The sequence below is a fragment of the Theobroma umbraticum genome, unplaced genomic scaffold (genome assembly GCF_002168275.2).
Source record: "Theobroma umbraticum cultivar Fairchild unplaced genomic scaffold, ASM216827v3 scaffold_12.1, whole genome shotgun sequence".
In the NCBI taxonomy this organism is placed as follows: domain Eukaryota; kingdom Viridiplantae; phylum Streptophyta; class Magnoliopsida; order Malvales; family Malvaceae; genus Theobroma; species Theobroma umbraticum.
Window position 1 is genome coordinate 1,274,190 of NW_018397269.1, and position 21,166 is coordinate 1,295,355.

At 31.4% G+C, this 21,166-nt stretch overlaps 2 protein-coding genes across 3 annotated transcripts; one reads left to right on the top strand and one right to left on the bottom strand.

The window, feature by feature from the left end:
• Positions 1-5,433: 5,433 nt before the first annotated feature.
• On the top strand, positions 5,434-10,562 carry LOC110425860 (beta-glucosidase 44-like). The gene is made up of 11 exons (XM_021440925.1): positions 5,434-5,710; positions 6,066-6,124; positions 6,237-6,312; positions 6,417-6,488; positions 7,000-7,087; positions 7,438-7,690; positions 7,772-7,887; positions 8,121-8,338; positions 8,448-8,479; positions 9,820-9,922; positions 10,044-10,562. Exons 1-11 carry the CDS (start codon positions 5,458-5,460, stop codon positions 10,316-10,318), a joined length of 1,545 nt encoding a protein of 514 aa, XP_021296600.1. The 5' UTR covers positions 5,434-5,457; the 3' UTR covers positions 10,319-10,562.
• Positions 10,563-19,094: 8,532 nt separating this feature from the next.
• LOC110425847 (heavy metal-associated isoprenylated plant protein 21) lies at positions 19,095-20,707 on the bottom strand. 2 transcript variants are annotated; one of them, XM_021440903.2, is made up of 4 exons: positions 20,551-20,707; positions 20,252-20,327; positions 19,238-19,535; positions 19,095-19,165 (listed from the first exon to the last, which is right to left on the bottom strand). In XM_021440903.2, exons 1-4 carry the CDS (start codon positions 20,620-20,622, stop codon positions 19,144-19,146), a joined length of 468 nt encoding a protein of 155 aa, XP_021296578.1. In that variant the 5' UTR covers positions 20,623-20,707; the 3' UTR covers positions 19,095-19,143. The 2 variants fall into 2 exon arrangements, with proteins under 2 accessions (XP_021296578.1, XP_021296579.1); XM_021440904.1 differs by having other exon boundaries at positions 19,095-19,535.
• Positions 20,708-21,166: the final 459 nt, after the last annotated feature.

Sequence of the window (21,166 nt, forward strand, 5' to 3'; positions counted from 1 at the left end):
TTTTTATCATTATGATTTCGTCAGATTTCAATGACACTTTCATCCAGACCTTGCCTAATAAAGTCACAGAAATTAGGTTTGCCTTTATATTGGGAATATGTAAAACATCATTCAGATTTAAGGTTTTGCAAGACTTTCCCTTTGCCAAGAACTTGAGCAGTTCGAAAATCATCAAAATATATTATCTCTTCTCCTTCTCTTACTGGGGTACAAGAGGTAAAGGTATTTTTGTTTGCACAAATATGCCTAGTAGCACCAGAGCCTATCACCCATTCCTTCACATTGGCCACCATATTAGCTTGAGAAATGGTTACAGCAATTATATCATCGGATTCATCTACTTTGACCAAGTTGACTCTTGGATTTGTAGGTTTGACATTTCCTTTTACTATCTTCCTATATTATGCTGCATGATGCCCGAGCTTTCCACAAACAAAACAACCACCCTTTTTTTAAAAAAATGGAATGAAGAGTTTTGGGTTTATAATCAGGTTTATGAGTGTACCTTTGTTGAAGATGCAAGGTTCTGTCTTATACCAGATTGGCTTTCATTGTAACTTCTTTAGCTTTGAAGGCCTTAATCTCCATCTGAGTTGTGTCTTCAATGATGATGTGTGCAATCAAGTCTGCTAGTGACAATTACTTTTCCTTATGCTTCAGTTGTTGCTTGTAGCCATTCCAAGATTCTAACAGCTTCTCAATTAGTAACCTAACAACAAACTCTTCGTGCAAGTTGATTTTTCAGCCTTCAAATCATCCACCACTTTTTTTTTCAACCTTGACATCATCCATCAACTTATGGTATTCATTGATCTTACTATTGATGTCCCTGTCGTACTTCATCTTCTAGTGATAGAAGTTGCCAATCATGAACTTTTGTTTCCAAGCATTTTTTGTAGTGCATTTGGAAATCATTGACTTCTATATTTGCTTTGTTTCTTTGTAAGGACTATATGCATCAAACAGCTCATTAGAAAGCATGTTAATGATCATATGCCTACATACTTTATTCACGTGCATCCATGGTTATAGTATTTTAACATCATCTAGCTTGGAATCAATTAGCGTAAAAGCCACTCCATGAACATCAAAGATTGAAACAAAATCCTTTCTTGCCATCTTTTGAAGTTTCTACCTTTAAAAACCTTAATTTTGAAAATTTCTAGAAATGGTTTAGCATATGAGACCGAAGGCACAGAAGGAACGATCAAACGAGTGGAAGTCATGGTGGAACCATTGCCGATGGTGGTGGCAGTAAGGACACAAGTGACAACATTATCAGAGTTGGAATCCATTATCCTTAAGAGTGTTGTAAAATTTGATAAACAAATGAAAATATAATAAAGCAAGTGAAATAAAAAGAAGTATGAGGTGTGATTTCATTGTTCTTAAGAATGATTTTCCCCCATTGGAGAACAAAACTCAATGCAAAAGGACTGTAATAATTATTCTCCAAGATTCAATAGACCTTTCCTTATTAGTTTGCACAAACTAATAAGGGATAGCTAACAACAACAACAAAAAAACTTTTTTAGAAAAAAAGAACCCAGCGGGAAAGTAAAAAAAAAATAAAGAAAATATGTAGAGAAGCTTTAGAGGGGATGAAAGAACTGTTGGTGTGTGTTATGACTGAGGTAGAAAGGTTGTATTTATAGGCTGAGAATGAGGTGAACGTTTTACCAAATTAGGATATTCAATGTTAAGTTGAAGTGAATGTTGCACTAAATCAGGAGAGTTAAAAAAACTCAATTAACATGTAGGTAGAGTTTGAGACTGATTCAATTGGAATGAGTCTGAGAAAGCTGAGAAAAAAAATAAAACCAAGGTATAAAAAGTTATTCAAGGTTTGGCCCAATTTGCATACGCGTGAACCCACTCTTGTTTCCTTCCTTACAACAAGCTTATAATGAGTTTGCTTATTTAAGGCACTCACTTCTTTTTGTACCTTAGCAATATAAGATGTTAAAACCTTATGAAATAAACTAATTTTCCAACAACATATTGATCCAGCTTGTCTTGACTTTTCTAATTTTCACTATGACATGGCGTGTATATTTTACTATGAAACTTGTTAAGAATGAGACTCATAATAGAATGTCATATGATTTTCTTAGAAATTCATTGATCATTCTTATTGTAAAGGAAATCATTGAGACTTTAACATTCATTTAGTGATAAATGCCTTCCACTCTATGAAAAATTATCGAACTCAATTAAAAATGTTCAATCTTAGCATGTAGTAGTTGTTAAAAAATATTTTTATTTTGTACTTAACACATAATTTGGGTTATTTGTGTAATTTTCATATAATTTTTTTTCATTTATATTAATTTATGTTTTTTTTTCAAACATTAAAGCATGACTATCTTATAGACATTGTCTTTCATCTCACAAACTCAAAATCTTGATTCCACCATTATATATAGGTATTCGCTGTTCTTCTTTTCTTCGGTGTGTGATAGTAATGATAGGCAACTCCAGAAGCCTTGATCTGCCAGCGCACTCTTGTCTTTTATTTTTATACTTTCCTTATATTTATTAAAAAAAATAAAAAAATCAATTGAAGAAAAAAAAAACAGAAAAAGAGAGAATTTAACATATCATCCTTTGGTTTCTTACTTTCTAATCTTCTATCTCTCTAAACTTTCTTTACGATGAGAGATTTTTATGTTCTTAAACCCAGGATTTTTGCTATAGCAATTCTACAATTTTCTCTTGTTCCTTTAATTTGCCATGTTTTATCACTTTGGAATTGCATGTATTTGAGATTTCTGCATACAGGGGATAATGTTCCCCTGTCGCGAGACTGAGCAGTACTCATCAGAAGGAAGTTATCCTGCAGCAAATCAATTCTCATATGTAGTCCTGTAGTACATTATCGTCACCTGGAAGAAGACAGAGAGGCAATCGAGGCAATAGATGGTAATGAGGAGCACCATGGGCAAAGGGCGTGACGAGACATAAAGGCAAGAAATGGATGACACTCAAACATGGGGCAATGAAAAGCCACAGTTTGCAGCTTGGAGGGAGATTGTCCCCATGGTTTATGGTATTCAAGTATCTCCTGAGTGGCCATTGATTAATGGGCGACAAGGAAATGTTTTTGTTCTTGTTTTTGTTCAACGAGTGATCAGTGGGGTTGACGTGGGGTTTTTGCAAAGGGATATTGTCAAGGTGTCACGTAACGGGTCAGTATAAGGCTGAATATAAGTCTCCTGCAGCCTAAGAGGCTTATTTCAGCATCACGTGTTCCGATGGTTGCTTGTATCAAACCACATATTTCATGCTTTTATTATCAGTTAAAGGTTTGATGCAGTTTTATGGACAATGAGAGAAGAATAAATATTCATTCCGTGTAAGAGTTTTATTACATGAAGAATAAACAATCACATGAATGCAGTAGGGGAGTCCAAATTTTATGTTTAAAAGGACGAAAATTATTCAAATAAATTAATCTTGATAATTTATTTAAAAAAATTACTTAATGTAATCGTAAATAATTTAACAATGACAATAATCTCAATTTCTAGATAAACTTAACAACAAACAAAAATTAACAAATATAATAACAAAAATCTCATGATAAAATAATTTCTTAAAAAATATTAAAGACTATTAATGAATAATTCAATGAAGAAGTAATTATTTAAAATTAATTACAAAAATTAAATATAATATTAATAAACAATTTCATGAGGAAGCAATCTTCTAATAAAAAGCTTAATTGTTCACAAAATTTAAATAAAGAAAAAAGCACAACTAATTTGTAGAAAAAATAATAAAGTAATCTCTAAATAAATAAGTAATAACTAACCTTAGGGGCCTAATTAAATTGCTTTTAACAAAACATAACTAAGACGAAAAATTCTAAATCAAAATCATCAAGTAAAAATTATTTAATAAAAAAATATTAAAAATAAATAAGTAAATAAACCAATCTTACCAATTATAATGATATAAAAATTGAGTTACTAACTAAATGTTTTTTACATAGAAAATGCTTACAAGCAAAAAATATATATATTTTTTTTGTTTTTACAACATTTGGTAAAATGAAAAAAGAATAACTATTGGTTATGAGGTTTTGAAGAAGTGGGGTCTGAAAATAATTATATTGTAATTGATTTTATAATTTTTTTTTGAAAAATATAATTGGTTTTGTTTTAATTCTATTAAAATTAGTTATTGATTAATTGTTGTGAAATATTTTATTAAACAAAAAATTATTGTAGGAGTAAAATTATAAAATTTAAAAAAAATAAAAATATGTTAGGATGATTTAAACATTTTATTAAGATAAAATTATAAAATTTTTAAAAAATAAAAACAAATTATATAAATTTAAAAATTATTAAAAATATGAAATGATAAAATTTTTTAAAATTATAAATCAATTATAAAAATTTAAAATTTATTGAAGGGGTGGGGTCTCACTTCGGCTCTGCCCACCCCCACTCTGCATGAATGCGCTTGCCCGCAATCACAGCCGACAAGTCATAATCGTCTACGCTGCTTTGTATCTTTTCCATGATTTTGTACCTTAAATATAATATTATATACATGATTTGGTTGGGTGATAAAAAATTCGGCCATGTAAGACCCCAGAACTGAAGGAATAACACGTTATGTCACACATAAATCCAGCATACATTAATTCTTTTTAATTATTTAATTGCAGTCAAATCTCATATTTTAGACCTCATCAGTGTATCTGGGCCTTTCATTTAATTAACAGATCACTATCCTTGAATCGGTTCTTGATAACCTAAGGACGTATGTTTTAGTGATTAAATCTGATATTCTTAGGGATTAAGTGATAATGCGAAGATAAAAAGATATGCCTGACATGAAAGGGAGAAGCAAAGCTCAACAAAAGTCTTTAACAAATAGCTTAGAGACTTCTAAAGGCATACTAGTTCTAATGCTAATAAAACTGCTTTAAAAAAAAAAATGGGAGAAGCAAAGCGGATAAATGGTGAGAGGATAGAGAAGAGAGATCAATCTGAAGAGATTTGCAGATAGACAGCTACAGTTGGCTCAGCACTTGTCAGCTGTCAGCGCATTATCACCCCATTAAGTGAAGAGTTTAAGCTGTTGTGGTAGACCGTTCTTCAATCTTTGCCATTGAACCAAACTCTACTGTTTTGCTAATTAAACTTGGATAATTATCTGACTTTTTGGTGATAAAAGAAAGACCAATCAGTAAGTTTCTTAAGCGAATTAAATCAACAACATAAAGCAATAAGTTTATCTTAACCACAAAAAAAACAGGGCTCCAGTTGATCTACCTCACCTAACACTTGCCATTCCACAGTTCATACAATGGCATGCAAGTCATTTCAACCATGTTAATTGGGTCCCGCACACTGATGATTCCAAAATAATCCTATCTATAAATGCCCGTCTCTTTATCTCCACATTCTTCTACTAGTATTATTCATCACGCTCTAGCTGGCCATGATGAATGCTCCCTTTCTTTTATGCTGTGCTTTTGCTGTTATCCTCTGCATTGCAAATGCAGCTGAGCAGCACAATGAGGATACGGTAGCCATGACCAAAGCCGCCGACCTTGACACCGGAGGACTCAGCAGAGAGCTCTTTCCGAAGGGGTTTGTATTCGGAACTGCCACTTCTGCATATCAAGTTGAAGGAATGGCGAACAAGGATGGTAGAGGGCCCAGCATTTGGGATGCTTTCGTCAAAGTACCAGGTAACTCTGATAATGATTTTATCCACACTTAATTAATCTTATTTTTGATCCTTTCATCATTTTCAGTGACAAAACCATAGTCCAAATTTAATTTTGATTTGAGATCCATTAACAGTCTACCTTTAAAAAATTAATAATTATTACTATAAAAGAAAACTGCCAAAAGTGGAATATGATTCTAATCGGAATATCACCCTGCCCAGCAGCCAAGAGGTTTGTCTGTGTGATGTCTAGTGTCGTTTTGTTTCCTTGAATAATCAATTATATCTTCCAAAAATTGATTACTTTATTTTTTTTTACTTGTTAAAATGTGTCCTTATATTTGTGTACTGTAATTTTTTGTTTTTTGGAATAGGCCACATTGCCAACAATGATACTGCTGACGTGGCTGTTGATCAGTATCACCATTACAAGGTATGGCAACAGTATAATGTAGTAAATACTATATATAATGTAAAATATACTATGATCTAATTGATATAATATTGTTCCGTCACTTAATAACTTTGTCCCCCTATTTCCACAGGAAGATATAGATTTAATGGCAAAGTTCAACTTTGATGCATACAGGTTTTCTATTTCATGGTCAAGGATCTTTCCTGGTATTGCAGCCATGGCTCACTTGTTTTAAATCTTTCTGAACTGTCATTAATGATTCAGTTGATATTTACTACTGTTTAAATTAATCCTCTGAATTTTTTTGTAGAGGGAACCGGAAGAGTAAATTGGAAAGGAGTTGATTATTACAATAGGTTGATTGACTACTTGATTAAAAAAGGTAAATAAAATTAATGCATGGCCATGACTGCTATATTGTTATAAATGCAAGCATCACATTTTCCTTTCTTCTGCTATAATTGGTACTATCCTGACATGACCTCGTTGTAATTGCCCCTTCAAATGGAAGTCCCTTTCAGAGTTGCTTTCCCCTGCCTTCTCCAAAAAGATAAAAGGAAGAAACTGATAACTAGCAAGAAATTTAGGCAATGTCATCAAAGGGGAATCGTTGAAATCAAAAGAAAATGTTGGGTTTTTCTTCCAACCTCAAATATTGAAAATCAGTTGCGATTTTGGTTTGCATTGAAATCACAATGAGATGTGTTGATTAATACCTTTATATTATGTTATTATTAACAGTAAAAAGCTCCATATCATAATAGTTAATAGTTTGTAATTTCTACTTTTCAAATATATATATTTGTATATATATATAGTTTGTAATTGCTACAGAAATGCATTTCTGTATGAAATGAAGATCTCTGATTCACACTGCTCCATTTCTTTTATAGGCATTACTCCTTATGGCAACTTATACCACTATGATCTCCCTCTGGCTCTTCAGGAGAAGTACAATGGGTGGTTGAACCGCCAATCTGTGTAAGTAGAGCAACAATGTTTTCTTTTCTGGAGGTTCTTATAAACTAGGGGTTACTTCCATGGACTTCTGTTTTCCCTAAAATATGTGAAATCTTTCTAAGTTGCCATGGAAATCTATTCACAGAAGCTGAGATGAATCCAACTGGAATGTTTCTAGTCATAATAAGACTTGTAGTTATCACGTTTAGATAAAGTAAATATTTATTATGTTACTGAAATTTAAGTAACCTTTTGATAATTTATTGTATAATGATCTTTTTGAACATGACTTTCTGAAAAGGTTGTTCCTAATCCTGAAAATTTTCACAAAGCTATTAACAGTTAATTAATGATTCAAATTTTATTTTCAGAGAGGATTATGCCAATTATGCGGACTTCTGCTTCAAAACATTTGGTGATCGAGTCAAGAACTGGTTTACATTTAATGAACCAAGGATTGTGGCTGCTCTTGGCTTTGACAATGGCATCAATCCCCCTTCAAGGTGTTCCAAGGAATTTGGAAATTGCACAGCTGGAAACTCTGCAACTGAGCCTTATATTGTTGCCCATAATTTGATCTTATCCCATGCTACAGCAGTGAAACGATATCGTGAGAAATACCAGGTTTGTTCGACTCTCCCCCTGTTTAGACTGATAAAATAATCTGAGGATTATGTTCTGATAGGAAGTTGGATGTAACTTCAGGACAAACAGAAAGGCAGGATTGGAATTCTCTTGGATTTTAATTGGTATGAACCTCTCACAAGATCAAAGGCTGATGAATATGCAGCTCAAAGAGCAAGAGATTTTCACGTTGGCTGGTAAGTCTCAAGCTTATGTTAAAGCCACAAATTTATTAGGTTCTGGTGCGATTAAAGCTTAGAAGTGTATGATTGTGTTCTATGACCTTTCAGTTGCCTTGATCTACAAAACTCTGTCTCTCCACCGAAGGCAGTTAGATTTCAACTAGAATGGAAATGCATGTCTCGTCATTGACATATGCTAAAGCCTAACACCGATTTTTTCTTTTTTTTTTTTCACTTTTATTTCATAGGTTTCTGCATCCTATTAGATATGGTGAGTATCCAAGAACAATGCAAGAAATTGTTGGAGAAAGGCTGCCAAAGTTTACTAAGGATGAGATTAAGATGGTGAATGGCTCAATGGATTATGTGGGCATCAACCAATATACTACTAGCTACATCTATGATCCAAAACAGTCTAAACCAAACGTCACAGGCTACCAGGCAGATTGGAATGCAGGTTTCGCCAGTAAGTCGTCCTACATAACTTGTGAATATGTCTTATTTAATGCTTTATGATGTGTTTTTGTTCCTTTCTTCTGGAGCCAGTTGTTTAACTTTGTGTTCACACTTTGCAGATGCAAAAAATGGAGTGCAAATTGGTCCAAAGGTAATTTCAATCTAATTAGAAGTCACAAGTGTGTCTGCAGTTCAGTATTTAATTACCAGACCTGCAAAATTGGTTCTTATATATCCTTATCTTCAAAATTTAACCAAAACAGCTCTCCCTGTCTGCATTTTCCTTTGTCTTTTCAACGCCTATGTTAGAAATTGTGACTCCAATCTCAAAAAATTTAGATTAGATTTTTTGATTGGTTAGAAGATATTTTTTGGTAATAAGTTTGTTTGAAGGACAGGAGGACTTATTAAACAAATATAAGGAGCCCTTTTCAAATAAATAAATAATACAAGGAGCCTTGAGGTGTGAGAGAAAGATGTAAATAGGGTTGTAGTGTTACGAGGTTGGATGTGTAGATACCTCATGAGGTTGAAGGAGAGTATTCATGGACGTGAATGTTTGATATTTGATTAAGGTTTGTTGAATTTGAGTGAGAGTGCTCATGTGTGTTAGATTGGGTTGAGATTTTTTGAGTGTTGATCTTGATATGATTGTAATTCTCTATAATTACTCTCTATGGATGTAGGCAAGTTGAGCATCAAATTATGTTAATTTTTTACTCTTTTATTATGTAAAATTTAATGTTCGATTATGCTTCTGCTTGTTTGGTTACGGTTTATTGAGATCGAGTACAAATGGTCATGTATATGAGTTTGGTTTGGGATTATTTTGTGTATTTTATTTGTGTTTTTTTGTGAGTTGGGTGTTTGAGTGCGTGTTGTTGATGTTGAAACTATTGTAGTGCTCTATTAACTAGTTGATCTTTTTTGCACATCCGTAGATGTCAAAGAATTGAATGTCAAACTACGTCAATTTTTTATCTCTTATTGTGTATAATTTATTATTCAATTATATTTACGCTTGCCTGGATATTAATTGAGATTGATTACGCTTCCATTTTCCTGGATAATTAATTGTTCGATTGTGAGCGTTTGATTGCTTTGTGTTGATGTTGATATGATTGTAATTCTCTAAATCGACAGATCTTTTCACTGAGTGAATATTAACAAGTTAAATTTTCACATTTTTATCTCTTGTTTTGTATGATTTATTGTTCAATTATGTTTCTCATCGTGTTAATGAATAATGTAATATTTCTTGTGAAAGAAAATATGCTCGTATTTTGATTCTTTTGGAGTTGTTTTCTTTATATCAGAGTTCAAAGTTAAAATTAAGGATTACTCTGTTTTCTAGTCTTTACACCCCTAATATGCTTATAGCTTCTCGAATCTGTAATAGATTTTGATACGTATATAAGTGTATCAATGTGAAATTTATCATTAAAAATCATGTTGTACTTAAAATAACTATATATGTCTGAAAAATTGCAGGCAAATTCTTGGTGGCTCTACATTGTACCTTGGGGGATGTACAAAGCTGTGACTTATGTAAAAGAGCGCTATGGGAACCTGAACATCATTATTTCAGAAAATGGTAAGAATATATATTTGGGAATATAGCAAGTTAATTAGAGTAGTTTCTCTCCATATGCATCTGTTTGCTTAATGTATATCAAAACAATGTAATCATTGGTGAAAACACTGGTGATATGCAGGCATGGATGATCCAGGAAATGGTACTCTTCCAAATGCATTGAATGACACCACAAGGATAAATTTTTTCAAGGATTACATGACTCAGTTGAAGAAAGCCATTGATGATGGAGCAAATGTGACAGGCTATTTTGCTTGGTCATTGCTGGATAACTTCGAATGGTTATCAGGATACACTTCCAGGTTTGGCATTGTCTATGTTGACTACACCACCCTCCGCAGGTACCCTAAGATGTCTGCCAGCTGGTTCCAAAAACTACTTGAAAAGAAGAAATGAGTTGAAAACCAACTTATGGATCCCAAGGTTGGCATATACAAGGCTCCATATATATTGAGGGGTTTAAACTAAAAAATGAAAACGAGTAAGGTGGGAGAGGTTACATTGAAAAATACAAAATAGTTGGTAGGGTATAGCTCTGCTCTATGCATTGCAGAGTATACCTTTATTTTGAGGTTATTCGTTTGTACTCTGGATTTGGTTTGATGCCTTTCTTAGTGATGAGATTAGTAATTCCTTACAACACTGTTGTGCCTTTCTAAATTCAACTGTGCACCACCTTTTGGTAAGATTTCAAAACTTTGAATTGAACTCATTTTTTTGAAATTCTTTTCAAAATTTATATTTTTTAAAAATTATTTTAATTTTGTACGTTTTAAGCAATAATCAAATATTGAGTTCATTTGACAAATATAGAATACCTATTAAAAGAGGTAGCTCTCTTTTATCTAAAAGTATCCAATGGCCAGACTATTCACCCATACCCGTAACTCCAAATAGATAATTTCGAACTTAGGATAAGATTCTTTAGTTTGAGCTTGATTAATCCTATGAAAGTATATTCTTATTTTATTAAAAATTATATAACTTTATTTAATTTTAAGAGCAAAATTAAATATATTTAAAAATATTAATATTAAACCAACATGTAAAATGGGCTAGTCGGTTAGGGTGTGGCTTGGCTTTCAAAATGGCCAACCTGATAGGCTCAGCCCGGGGCTGGCCCATGCACACCTGTATGTTAATTATGGTAAGTGGAGGCATCTTCGCATGTGGTGGTTGTTGGCATATAAAAATGTTTACAGCTTAGGGAGATAGCCTTAATAAAAATGTTCCTTTGCTTTATTTCCCTATGCTTCTACATCTCTTCCAATTACTAATTCTGTAGCATGTCCTATCAGAGTTTGGTACAGATCGAGTTGTAATGCCTCATTGTACGACTGTATCTTTTGTTTGCAAATTCAGAATTCCACAGAAAGTCTGTTTTCTGAATCTCAGTAAATAAAAATGGCTAAACTGCTTGTGACTTTCACATCAAACAATGGTTAAATTGTTCGCAATACTATGAAACTTTAAAGGGTAGATTAGTCTGCCTCTGACATTGCCAATATAATAGAGGTCTTGAAACTTTAGCCTCAGTTTTGTTATAGCAAGCAGAATTCAACAAATCCCACTTTATATTGTGAAGTTTCCCAGAAGACAGTGTTCTATTGGGAGCAAAGTTTTGCCAGAAGGAACATGGATTGTGCACATCAGTGAAATGATAACAGGAGAAAAAGAACCTGGAATCCTGTTACTTTAAGAAACACTGAATGCTACTTTACTTTGTTTAATGGTACCATTTCCTTTGCCTGAATGAATAGAACTGTCTGCTAAAGATGGTTTGAGAGAAACAAAACAGTTGGCATGGTAGGTACTTGGGGTGGGATCTTGAAATGGGTACACGTAATTTTTCAAAAGAAAAATTAAGAGCTTTCTCTTCTATTGGGTTACGTTCATAAAAATTTCTTAAAGTAAATCTTAGCTGGATGTAACCAACTCTCCCATCTATATTGCTTTTCCATCAGAATACATAATTTAAAGAAAAGCAATAATTACTTCCTTTCCATGATTATGCTTCATTTCGAATTTGGCTAGGGAACCACATTTCTTGCCACTTTCAAAGGCCCCAAAGTGGAACATACACTGAGGAAAAATTAGAAAGGAATATATATATATATATAGGTCCAGAGCATTCAAAAGGCTGTGGCTTTTGAGTACTCAAAAACTTGGATGTCAAGGAACTAGCTCAAATCTGTGCCAATAAAAGAAGCCGGCTGTTTCATTATAGTAATTTGAATATGATACCAATCAAAGTTTGGCCCAACTTTCTGCTTAAGCATACAAGGTAGTTCAACACTTTAAAGGGTCTAACTTTGATATTAATGATAAAGAAATAGTTAGTTTAATCATGTCTCAATTTGATTTTTAATATATATAATAGGAGTGTTAAAATTTGAACTTTAAAGCACTAGTTCAAGTATTGTAAATTTTACTAGTAACTTTTATAACATGATAGAGAGAATATTTGGAATTATTTTAAAAATATTAAATTGATTTTGTTTTTGAGTCGAAACTAATATTATGTCTAACATATAATTATCTCACTTTGCATGGGGCAAAAAGATATAGGATAAAAGCTATATATGCTTTATGATCCAAATCAATCCCACTAATGATCTAATCCCTTCTTTCAAAAACAAAAATGATCTAATCCTACATATATATCGTCTTTCCTTATATTCTTCATTATCCATTAGAGAACATTTTAAGGATAAAGCTTGATCTGAATAAACTTCTCTAGAGAAGATGAGAGGTAACTGATCAAGGCATTATACTTGGACTACAATTCTTTGCCGTTGATTTGATGTAGATAAGTCTGTTTATTTTCTTTGCTCTTTTTTTATAGTATTATCTTCAATGATGAATTCAAAATTTTGAATTAAAGGTAGCTAAAAAATAATTATAAAAATAAAAATAATATTATTATTATATATTTATATATAATTTTATACTTATAACTCACCACCTTGGCTCCACCCCTGACTATCCTACTTAATTTTGTAGCAAGGCAACTAATTGTTGCTTCCTTTTTGGATGAACATTGAAGATTACTCAATTACAATAACCAAAAGAAAAGCATGTTGTAAAGTGTTTTCTTTTTTCTTTTTTGTGGGGAAAAGTTGTGTAAGTAGCTTGGTGAGGATGTTTTTAAGAATACTGTCTTCATAAGATATCAAATTTAGATTAAAATTATAGTATATATTAAAGATTATTACCCCATATATGAAGTTTTTCAACTCCACAATCCGTGACAAAATTTTCAGATGAAAAAAAAAGAAAACGTTAAATCCTTCACATTATGATATGGAACATCGGATGTTGGAATTTTGTGAATTTGCTCAGTGTCTGCTAATAGCATTGGTGGAAGATCTTTTTGTTGATATATAAGGGGCAAAAGATGCTAAATAACCTTAATAGGACCTGCAAAGACAATTTCATGTTAGCATTGTACATTACAAAGTATACTATCCCTTTTTCCAATAATATATTTAGTCGACCCTGCCATCCTAACTTTGCTTTGCGAAGTGTGTAATACAGCCATGAAAATCAACTTTCTGACCTTGTTATTCACGGGCTAAGATTTTTACTGATTGTTTGCATTTTTATATTTTGTGTTTTCTTGTTTTGTTTGTCTTTTCTCGTCCTACTTTTGTGCTTTGCTTTATATTTTCTTCTATCGTTTTCTGCTTGTTGGCAAGGAGAAGGAGGAAGGTGCTGGAATTATGGATGTAGTCATGAGTCAATCTTGTACTTTGGGTCATGATAGGTGGAACTATTTAAGAGATTAAATCTTTTGTACTCTTATGGGTAGTGTTATCTTTTAAACATTATAATGGCACTTGGTGGAGTATTTAAAAATGCTTGTTAAGTTTTTAGGGAAAGACCCTTTAAGGCAAAAATGTCTCATTTTATGCCTTGTAACAACACTTGGAGGGGCATTTAAAAATGCTTATTAAGCCTTTCAGGGGAAGACCTAAGAAAGGAATGTCTCTTTTCATGCCTTGTAATAGTTCTTGATAACATACTTACAAAAACTCGTTAGTTCTTTATTAGGGTGAATAATCGATGAATTGTTAAGTTACCTGATTACTGGTAAAGCTATATTTGTAACTAATCATCTAGAGCTGCACTTTTAGCCCGATTATGGCACATTAGTACTCTTAGTCCTTTGTACTTACTTTCAATAACAACAAAACATTTTTCTTTTTTGTGGCTCCCATGGTTATATACATGATATTCATTATGTCTTATGATCTTGTTATTACGTTTCCCTAAACTAATTTATAGTTATTATTGATATTTGCTCATATATAATCAAGTTATTAATTGACTTGATAGAAATGTCTACTCAAACGGCGCACGAACTATAATATTCAAAAAGGATAAAAAAAAAACAACGGGGTGAAATTAAATATATTTAAGATGAGCCACCTAAAACAAGATTATTAGCTGGAACATCTAGCTTATGAACTTAATTATAATGTAGAATATGATATTGCAATTGCGAAATAAAAATTGTGATTGATCACAATCGTAAGAGCAAATCCTTATCTACTTTTATAAATGAATTCACCATAATTGAGATTTTTGGATCGTAAATTTATTTTCTTCGATAATATGTTTGCAATCAAATTAAGCTATTCTAATATTTGCCCTCAATGGAATATCAGAGAGAAATTGAGATATCAGCTTGAAAGTTTCAAGAGAAGAATGAAATTTATAAGAGATGAGTGATGGTCTTTTTTTTTGAAAACAAGAGATACGACTACTTAATATTATATAAATTAAAATATTACATAGTATAAAAAAAGAAAAGCTTGAACTTAAATTTAAAAAAAATCACATAATTAAAATTCAAAAATTTGTTAAATGAGTAATTATTTTCACTAGAAGTATGAATTTGGAAAAGGATAATGTATCAATGGTTTTGTATACAAGTAAACCAAACGTTTCAAAAGAAATAAAGTATTTCAATTTCACATTGAGCAGGTAAAAAAATCTTTAAAAGTTTAAATGCAAATACTGTACATCTTATCAAATTAATCTTTTGAATAGAGTGGAATGATCCCGTGACAAAATGATATCAAAATAAACGTTAACCTAGACTTCATTCACACCAAGCACTTCCAAAGAAGAGACAAGCATGGACAACAAAGATATCATCGAATTAGATGGGTGATAATATTATGTTAAATATTTTAAAAAAATAAATAAAATGTTTTAATTTCACATCAAGTAAGTAAGGCAATTTTGAAGAGTTTATGAACGTTGAACACAACACAATCTATCAGGTTAGCCACCAAGTGACAAAGAAGTGATCCATGTTGAATCAATGTGTATCCTTTGACACAAGATAATAAAAACAATTTAATTGAGAGAAAAAAGAAAAGAAAAGAAGAATTTTCTAATAGTGCGGCTTCTGTTCAATAGAGGATCTTCAAATTAGTTGACTTTTTGTCAAAGGGGAATCATTTGTTCCTGACTAATCCAACGCCCATGGTGCAGCCACCACTCTTTTCCATCCCATTTGCTGCAAAACAAATAAACAAAGTTCCTATCTATCTTTTCCCAGTAGAATCCCAAGGGCAACATTTCTTTAATTGATATGTAGCAATTAATTATGGAAGTTCGATTAGTGGATTCATTCTTTTCTTAATTAAACTATTGAAACAGTGTCAAAAAAGTCTTTAACAAAAGGCTACCGGCCCTTTAATAGAAGCTTCACCAAATATTATTTCCAATATAAAAGAATGTGATGGTGCTCCCAATAATCATTAATCTCCCTCTTTCATTTTAATTTTGATTAAATTATATATCTGTCATTTCATTATAATTAAATCTATAATGATTCTCAAATCACATACAAAGTAAACTTGCTGGTAAAAGTAATCATGATTGACATGATAAGAATAATTAATCAAAAGATCGCCGAAAAATCTATAATGGCCAGTATTATAAGATAATGAAGATAAAAAAGTTTGTATTTTGTTGTCTCTTTGCATTAAGTGTATATATAATTAATAGGAATAATTCAGAATAAGATAGTACCCATATTGGTGTTGCTATGTGAAAATGATAACTACCACTATTTGATAAATTAATATTGTAAATACGTCAGGCCATTAAATTTAAAAGCCAATATTTAGGGATGTGTCGTTGAAATTGTGAAGGTTGTGCTTGCCATTAGGGCAACCAAATTAAAAATTGTTCATGTTTTTATTAATTTTTGGTTGAAACTGAATTTCGTTGAAGCTGACGACATTATATTTTTTTATTATAAAGTTTTTGTAGCTAGGTTATTTTTTTGGTGCTGAAGATATATTTGTATATAACACATGATCATCCTAACTTGATATAAGATATTAGATCCTCATGAAACATTGAAAAATGAAATTCAAATATGAGATCTTATTTTCCTAGATACAGTTTTAATTAATATCATTATGCTATTAATTACTAATTGTATCTTCTTCTTCTTTGTCTTAAATTTTTTGCAATAAGATTACATTTATAACTAGAAAATTAATGAAAAATTTATCCTTAATTCATGGTGGTGAATCTCAATATTTAGCTTTTTATGTAAGCAAAGCAAACTTGAGAATGATTTGGTTAATGCTGAGGAAGGTATTATCTAATGGAATAGATGATCACCTGATATGAGGGAATTTACCTCTACTTTTCCTTTGCAATGAAAAAGGCAAATGTATTCACCAAGGAAAGAAGAGGATAAGGAGGAAGGCAAAAAGTGGAATGGATGCCTCAATGGATATATACACATATACCAACTACTACTACTACTACTATTATTATTATTATTATTATTATTATAAATGCTATTGGTGTATTTCTCTGAAAGCACTAACTTCAGGTCCCCACCATACTTCTTTTCTGGGATTTATAGCTCACTGATTCATAATCAAGCAACCCAAAAACTGGGAGATGTGGGGATCTGACATTTGATACACATAAATAAATTGAAATATTCCTATTAAAATTTGAGAAACTAAATTGGAAATCTCATATTTGAATCTTGAGACAGGAAGAACGAGATTTATAAGAGGAGATAGGATTATCTTTCATTATATGGCCTAAAATTATATATTAAAAAAGAGAGTGTATATCATTTCTCTCTCTCCTATACTTACATTCCTTTAAATTGTAAGGGTAACTTGTCTTATATAATGCCAGTCTTTTTCAAATTAAACGCCCTCTTCTTTTGGTTTTGAAATGTTCCATTACAATGGGCGTTCCCCTTTCTGTTTTATTACCTTTTTTGCAATTTCTTTCTCTATTTTACCATAAAAACACTTTAGGAGTTATTTGCCTGGTAAAGAATTTAAGAAATTAAATAACTTTCACAGAAAAGTTCAATTAAAAACAAATAATGCATAAGCTATACTTTTAGAGAAAATTATCCAAATTCTGATTGTTAACAATTTTATAAAGTAATTTTTTTAAAAAAAACAAATTATGTGACAAAGTCAAACAGAATATTCAACTTTGAATTCTTACTTTTACTTTGGGTACGTTTAAGCAAGGCCAAGAGGAATGAAGAATTCAAACTTTAAAAGATAACCATTCAATTAATCAAATCTAGATTAATATATAATTTAATTAATTTCAAATAATTATTTTGCACAATAATGAATAATGAATTTTTTAAAAAAATCTTCATGATTCAAACAAAAATGATATATATTTTGAGCTTATAATTCTATTTAATTACTTAAGTTAAAGGAACATATTTCTAAAGGATTATGGAAATATGTCTTGGATTTTCTCCAAAACAGTACATCACAACCATATGCATTGCCTTATTAATTTCCATCGTCTGTGGTGGGAAGCAAGAATCCTATTCTTCACTCCAAAAACTCTCCAATCTTGAACTCTGTCCCTTGCTTTGAATATTTTCTCACTAATCAATCATAATTAATGTAGCCTTTCAAAAAAAAAAATTCCTTTCCCCTTTCTAAATTCATTATTAATCTCAAGAAAGAAAAATAACTTCATGTTTTAATATTAATTTAACATCTAAAATCGTTATATATATATATATATATATATATATAAACATATGTGTCTATATATGTATGTAATGATAATAAAATTGTATATAATATATTTATGACATATGGGGGTGGGAGTGGGCAAACTCCTAACTTTCTCTTTCCCTGGCTTCACCTTCCTCTTTCACGCTTCTCCATCTTTCTATATGCTTTCCTCAAAAGATTCTCTTTACCCTTCTTTATTAGTTATAAGCAATTGTCTACTTCATCCCCCTTAGTTTGGAATCAATCCTTTTGTCTTTTCTCCATTCAATCTAACATTGGATCTCTCAATAAGGTTAAACCTAAGAAATTTGCTTATGCATTTCGCCCCGTGATGAGGTAAAAGCTTAAACATTTGATATACCAAACTAAACAATATCCAAGTTATAATCTAACAACTTAGATTATTTGTTTCAATTTCTTGTCAAAAATACCTAAATATTTAATAACGGTCGGTGCCTATATTCCCTACTCAAAATTGTAAAGTCCAAATACTCTTCTCCCAAATCAAAACAAAATAAAAAGTAGAAATTTGAATTTAGTTTCTCTATTATCTCAGTTTTACAATCTTAGTCTCTATCTTGATTTTAATCAATTTAATTTTTTTACTAAAAATAATTGATAACGGTGTGAAAATTCTTCAATTGAATTCGGACACATCACTTTGTTTTTTTATAATGTTGCATGCCAACCTAAACATTTTTTTACAACCTAGCTTTAGGTTTACATGTTTATGATTTTGCCCTGGATAGTATTATCACATATTTATTTACAAACTGTCTAAGCATAGTTAGTCTAAAACGGTATAAGTTGTTTTGCTTTGTCTCAAATATGTAAAAATAAAATAAAAGTTGATGGTTTTTTATAGTGCAGTGTTCTGCATAATGAAAAAAAAATTAATCTAAGCAAAATTTTGACACTATCATCAGTTGTTTTTAAATCGAGTAATTTTAATAGAAAATTAAAATTAAATTTATTAAAATTGAAGTGGATGACCAATCCAAAAAATTAAAATCTTTAAAAAAGGCTAAATATGTATTGATAAATAAAGGAGGATCATTTTTTTTTTTTGATAAAAAAAGGAGGGTCAATTTTTAAAACATAAAGTTTAGTGAATCTCATAATAATAATAATAATAATAAGATAGTCCTCATTCCCCTTTCTTACCAGTTCTCACCTGGGGTAATCCAAGCAACTGGCAAATCATACCAAAACCGTTAAAATAAAGTAGTACATAACAAAAAATTCACCATCTAATTATTCTTACATTATTGAACATGCATGAACATTATCATCGCTGAAGAACGATACGAAATTCTCTTCGGGTGCATTCGAGGAAGAAGCTGCTGGAAAAGCTTGCACAACGTTTCGAACAAAGCCGGAGGGTGCCCTTTTGTCGTAGGCACCAGAAACGTAAGGATAATAGACAAGATGTTGAGGGATATAAGGCCAGAACTCTGCTCTCTTTCCAGTGCTCTTCACTCTCTTCAGCACCTTGTTCGGATCAACGTAGCCGCTTACGGTTACCCGGCTTTGTTTTCGGTTTACTTCCACTGTTTTTACACCTGCGTGGAGTCATGGATTCAGAGAAAGATCGATGGTATAACAGCATAAACTACGGTTTAGTTAATGAACATTCATGTTCTATACGAATAATGCTTGTAATTTTATATGAAATGACAAATTAAGTAGCAATTGTAAGGGAGGGTGACCTCCTTGTCAAAGACTAGAATCTTATTTATTCGGTCTCATTTGACTGTGCAGTGGGGCGGGACTAGTAGAACAAGAAAAGCAATTTGTACAAACATCTTAAAAAATAAAGTAACAAAAGTTATTGTAAAGTAAAGACAATTGAGCATAGCTCACAAGTCGGAATGAATTGAAGTCAAACCAGAAAACCTGGAACCAATGATTCAAAATTTTTCTTGGGGTTGTTTTTTTTTTTTTTTAACTTTTTCCTCTCATGCCATGTAACCATGACAGCAGAAATTCTTTAAGTTACATCACTCCAAAAGCTATCTTCCATTGAATTATTAGCTATTTATTGATAATTACAGACCATTATATATAATTCAATTCAAAGGTCTTGTCTTTTCATCAAAGGATAGCTTATAATGGAGAAGACGGTAGCTCTTGTCAAGTTAAAATCTTATAAAATATTGAGTTTAATTATGGGTAATTTAGTATGGCTCAAAGTTGAATGAGGTTTGAGCTCCAATGAAGAAAACATTTATGAAACTATAGAGAAAAAGGGGAGAGACTGAGAGCTTCATTATAGAACCTTTCATGGAGGTAACAGCATTTTTCACTCTTCTTTCACAGCCATCACAGTCCATTTTAACCTTGATTTCAACAGTCTGAGAGCAATGAAAAAAGCATACCATCTTTAGCATTAAGGTCATCAAAAATGCAAAATCACTAGAAAAGAGAAATAAGGCTGCAATATCTTCAGTTATATCTCTAGGTAATTTCTCACTTTGTTCTTTGGAAAGCAGAAGATAAAGTAATTAAAGAAGGGAACAGAGAAAGTAAAGAGAGAGGTTCTTTCTGTCTCCATATATGCTGCTAATGAATGCCTACCTGCATTGGTTTGCGTTTGCTTCTTGTGCTGGTGACAGTGCAAAAGTTGGAAATATAATCAAGAGCCCCCATTTCCCTTCTTTCTTAGCAGAAAGCCAACAGCTCACAGAAATGAACAGAGAAAAAGACAGAGAGAGAGAGAGAGAAAGAGAGAGACGGAGAGGGAAGGAATGTACATATGATATAGACTATGAGACTTGATATTTATACAGATAGGCAATTCTTACTTTTTCTATTTTTAATATAACGAAATTAGATATGTATAATTCATCCTCTCTTTCCATTACCTTTTTTCAGAAAGAAGTATCAAGTTATATCGGCATAAAATTACTTAATATTTTAAAAATTTATAGTAAAATTTAAATTAATTCAATATTTATATCAAATCGTTCAAGAAAATTATCTTTTTTAATATATATTGACAGTTGAAATTTTATTTTTATCAAAAAAATAATTAAATATTTTCATTAACTTGATATATGACATCCCTGATCTATGTAAAATTGCATATGAAATCCGAGGGTTTAATTAACAAAACATAAATCCTATAAAAAGATACCAAAGAATGTAAAACTTAATTAGTGGTAATTAAACCAGTGTAAGTGATTTCTTCATC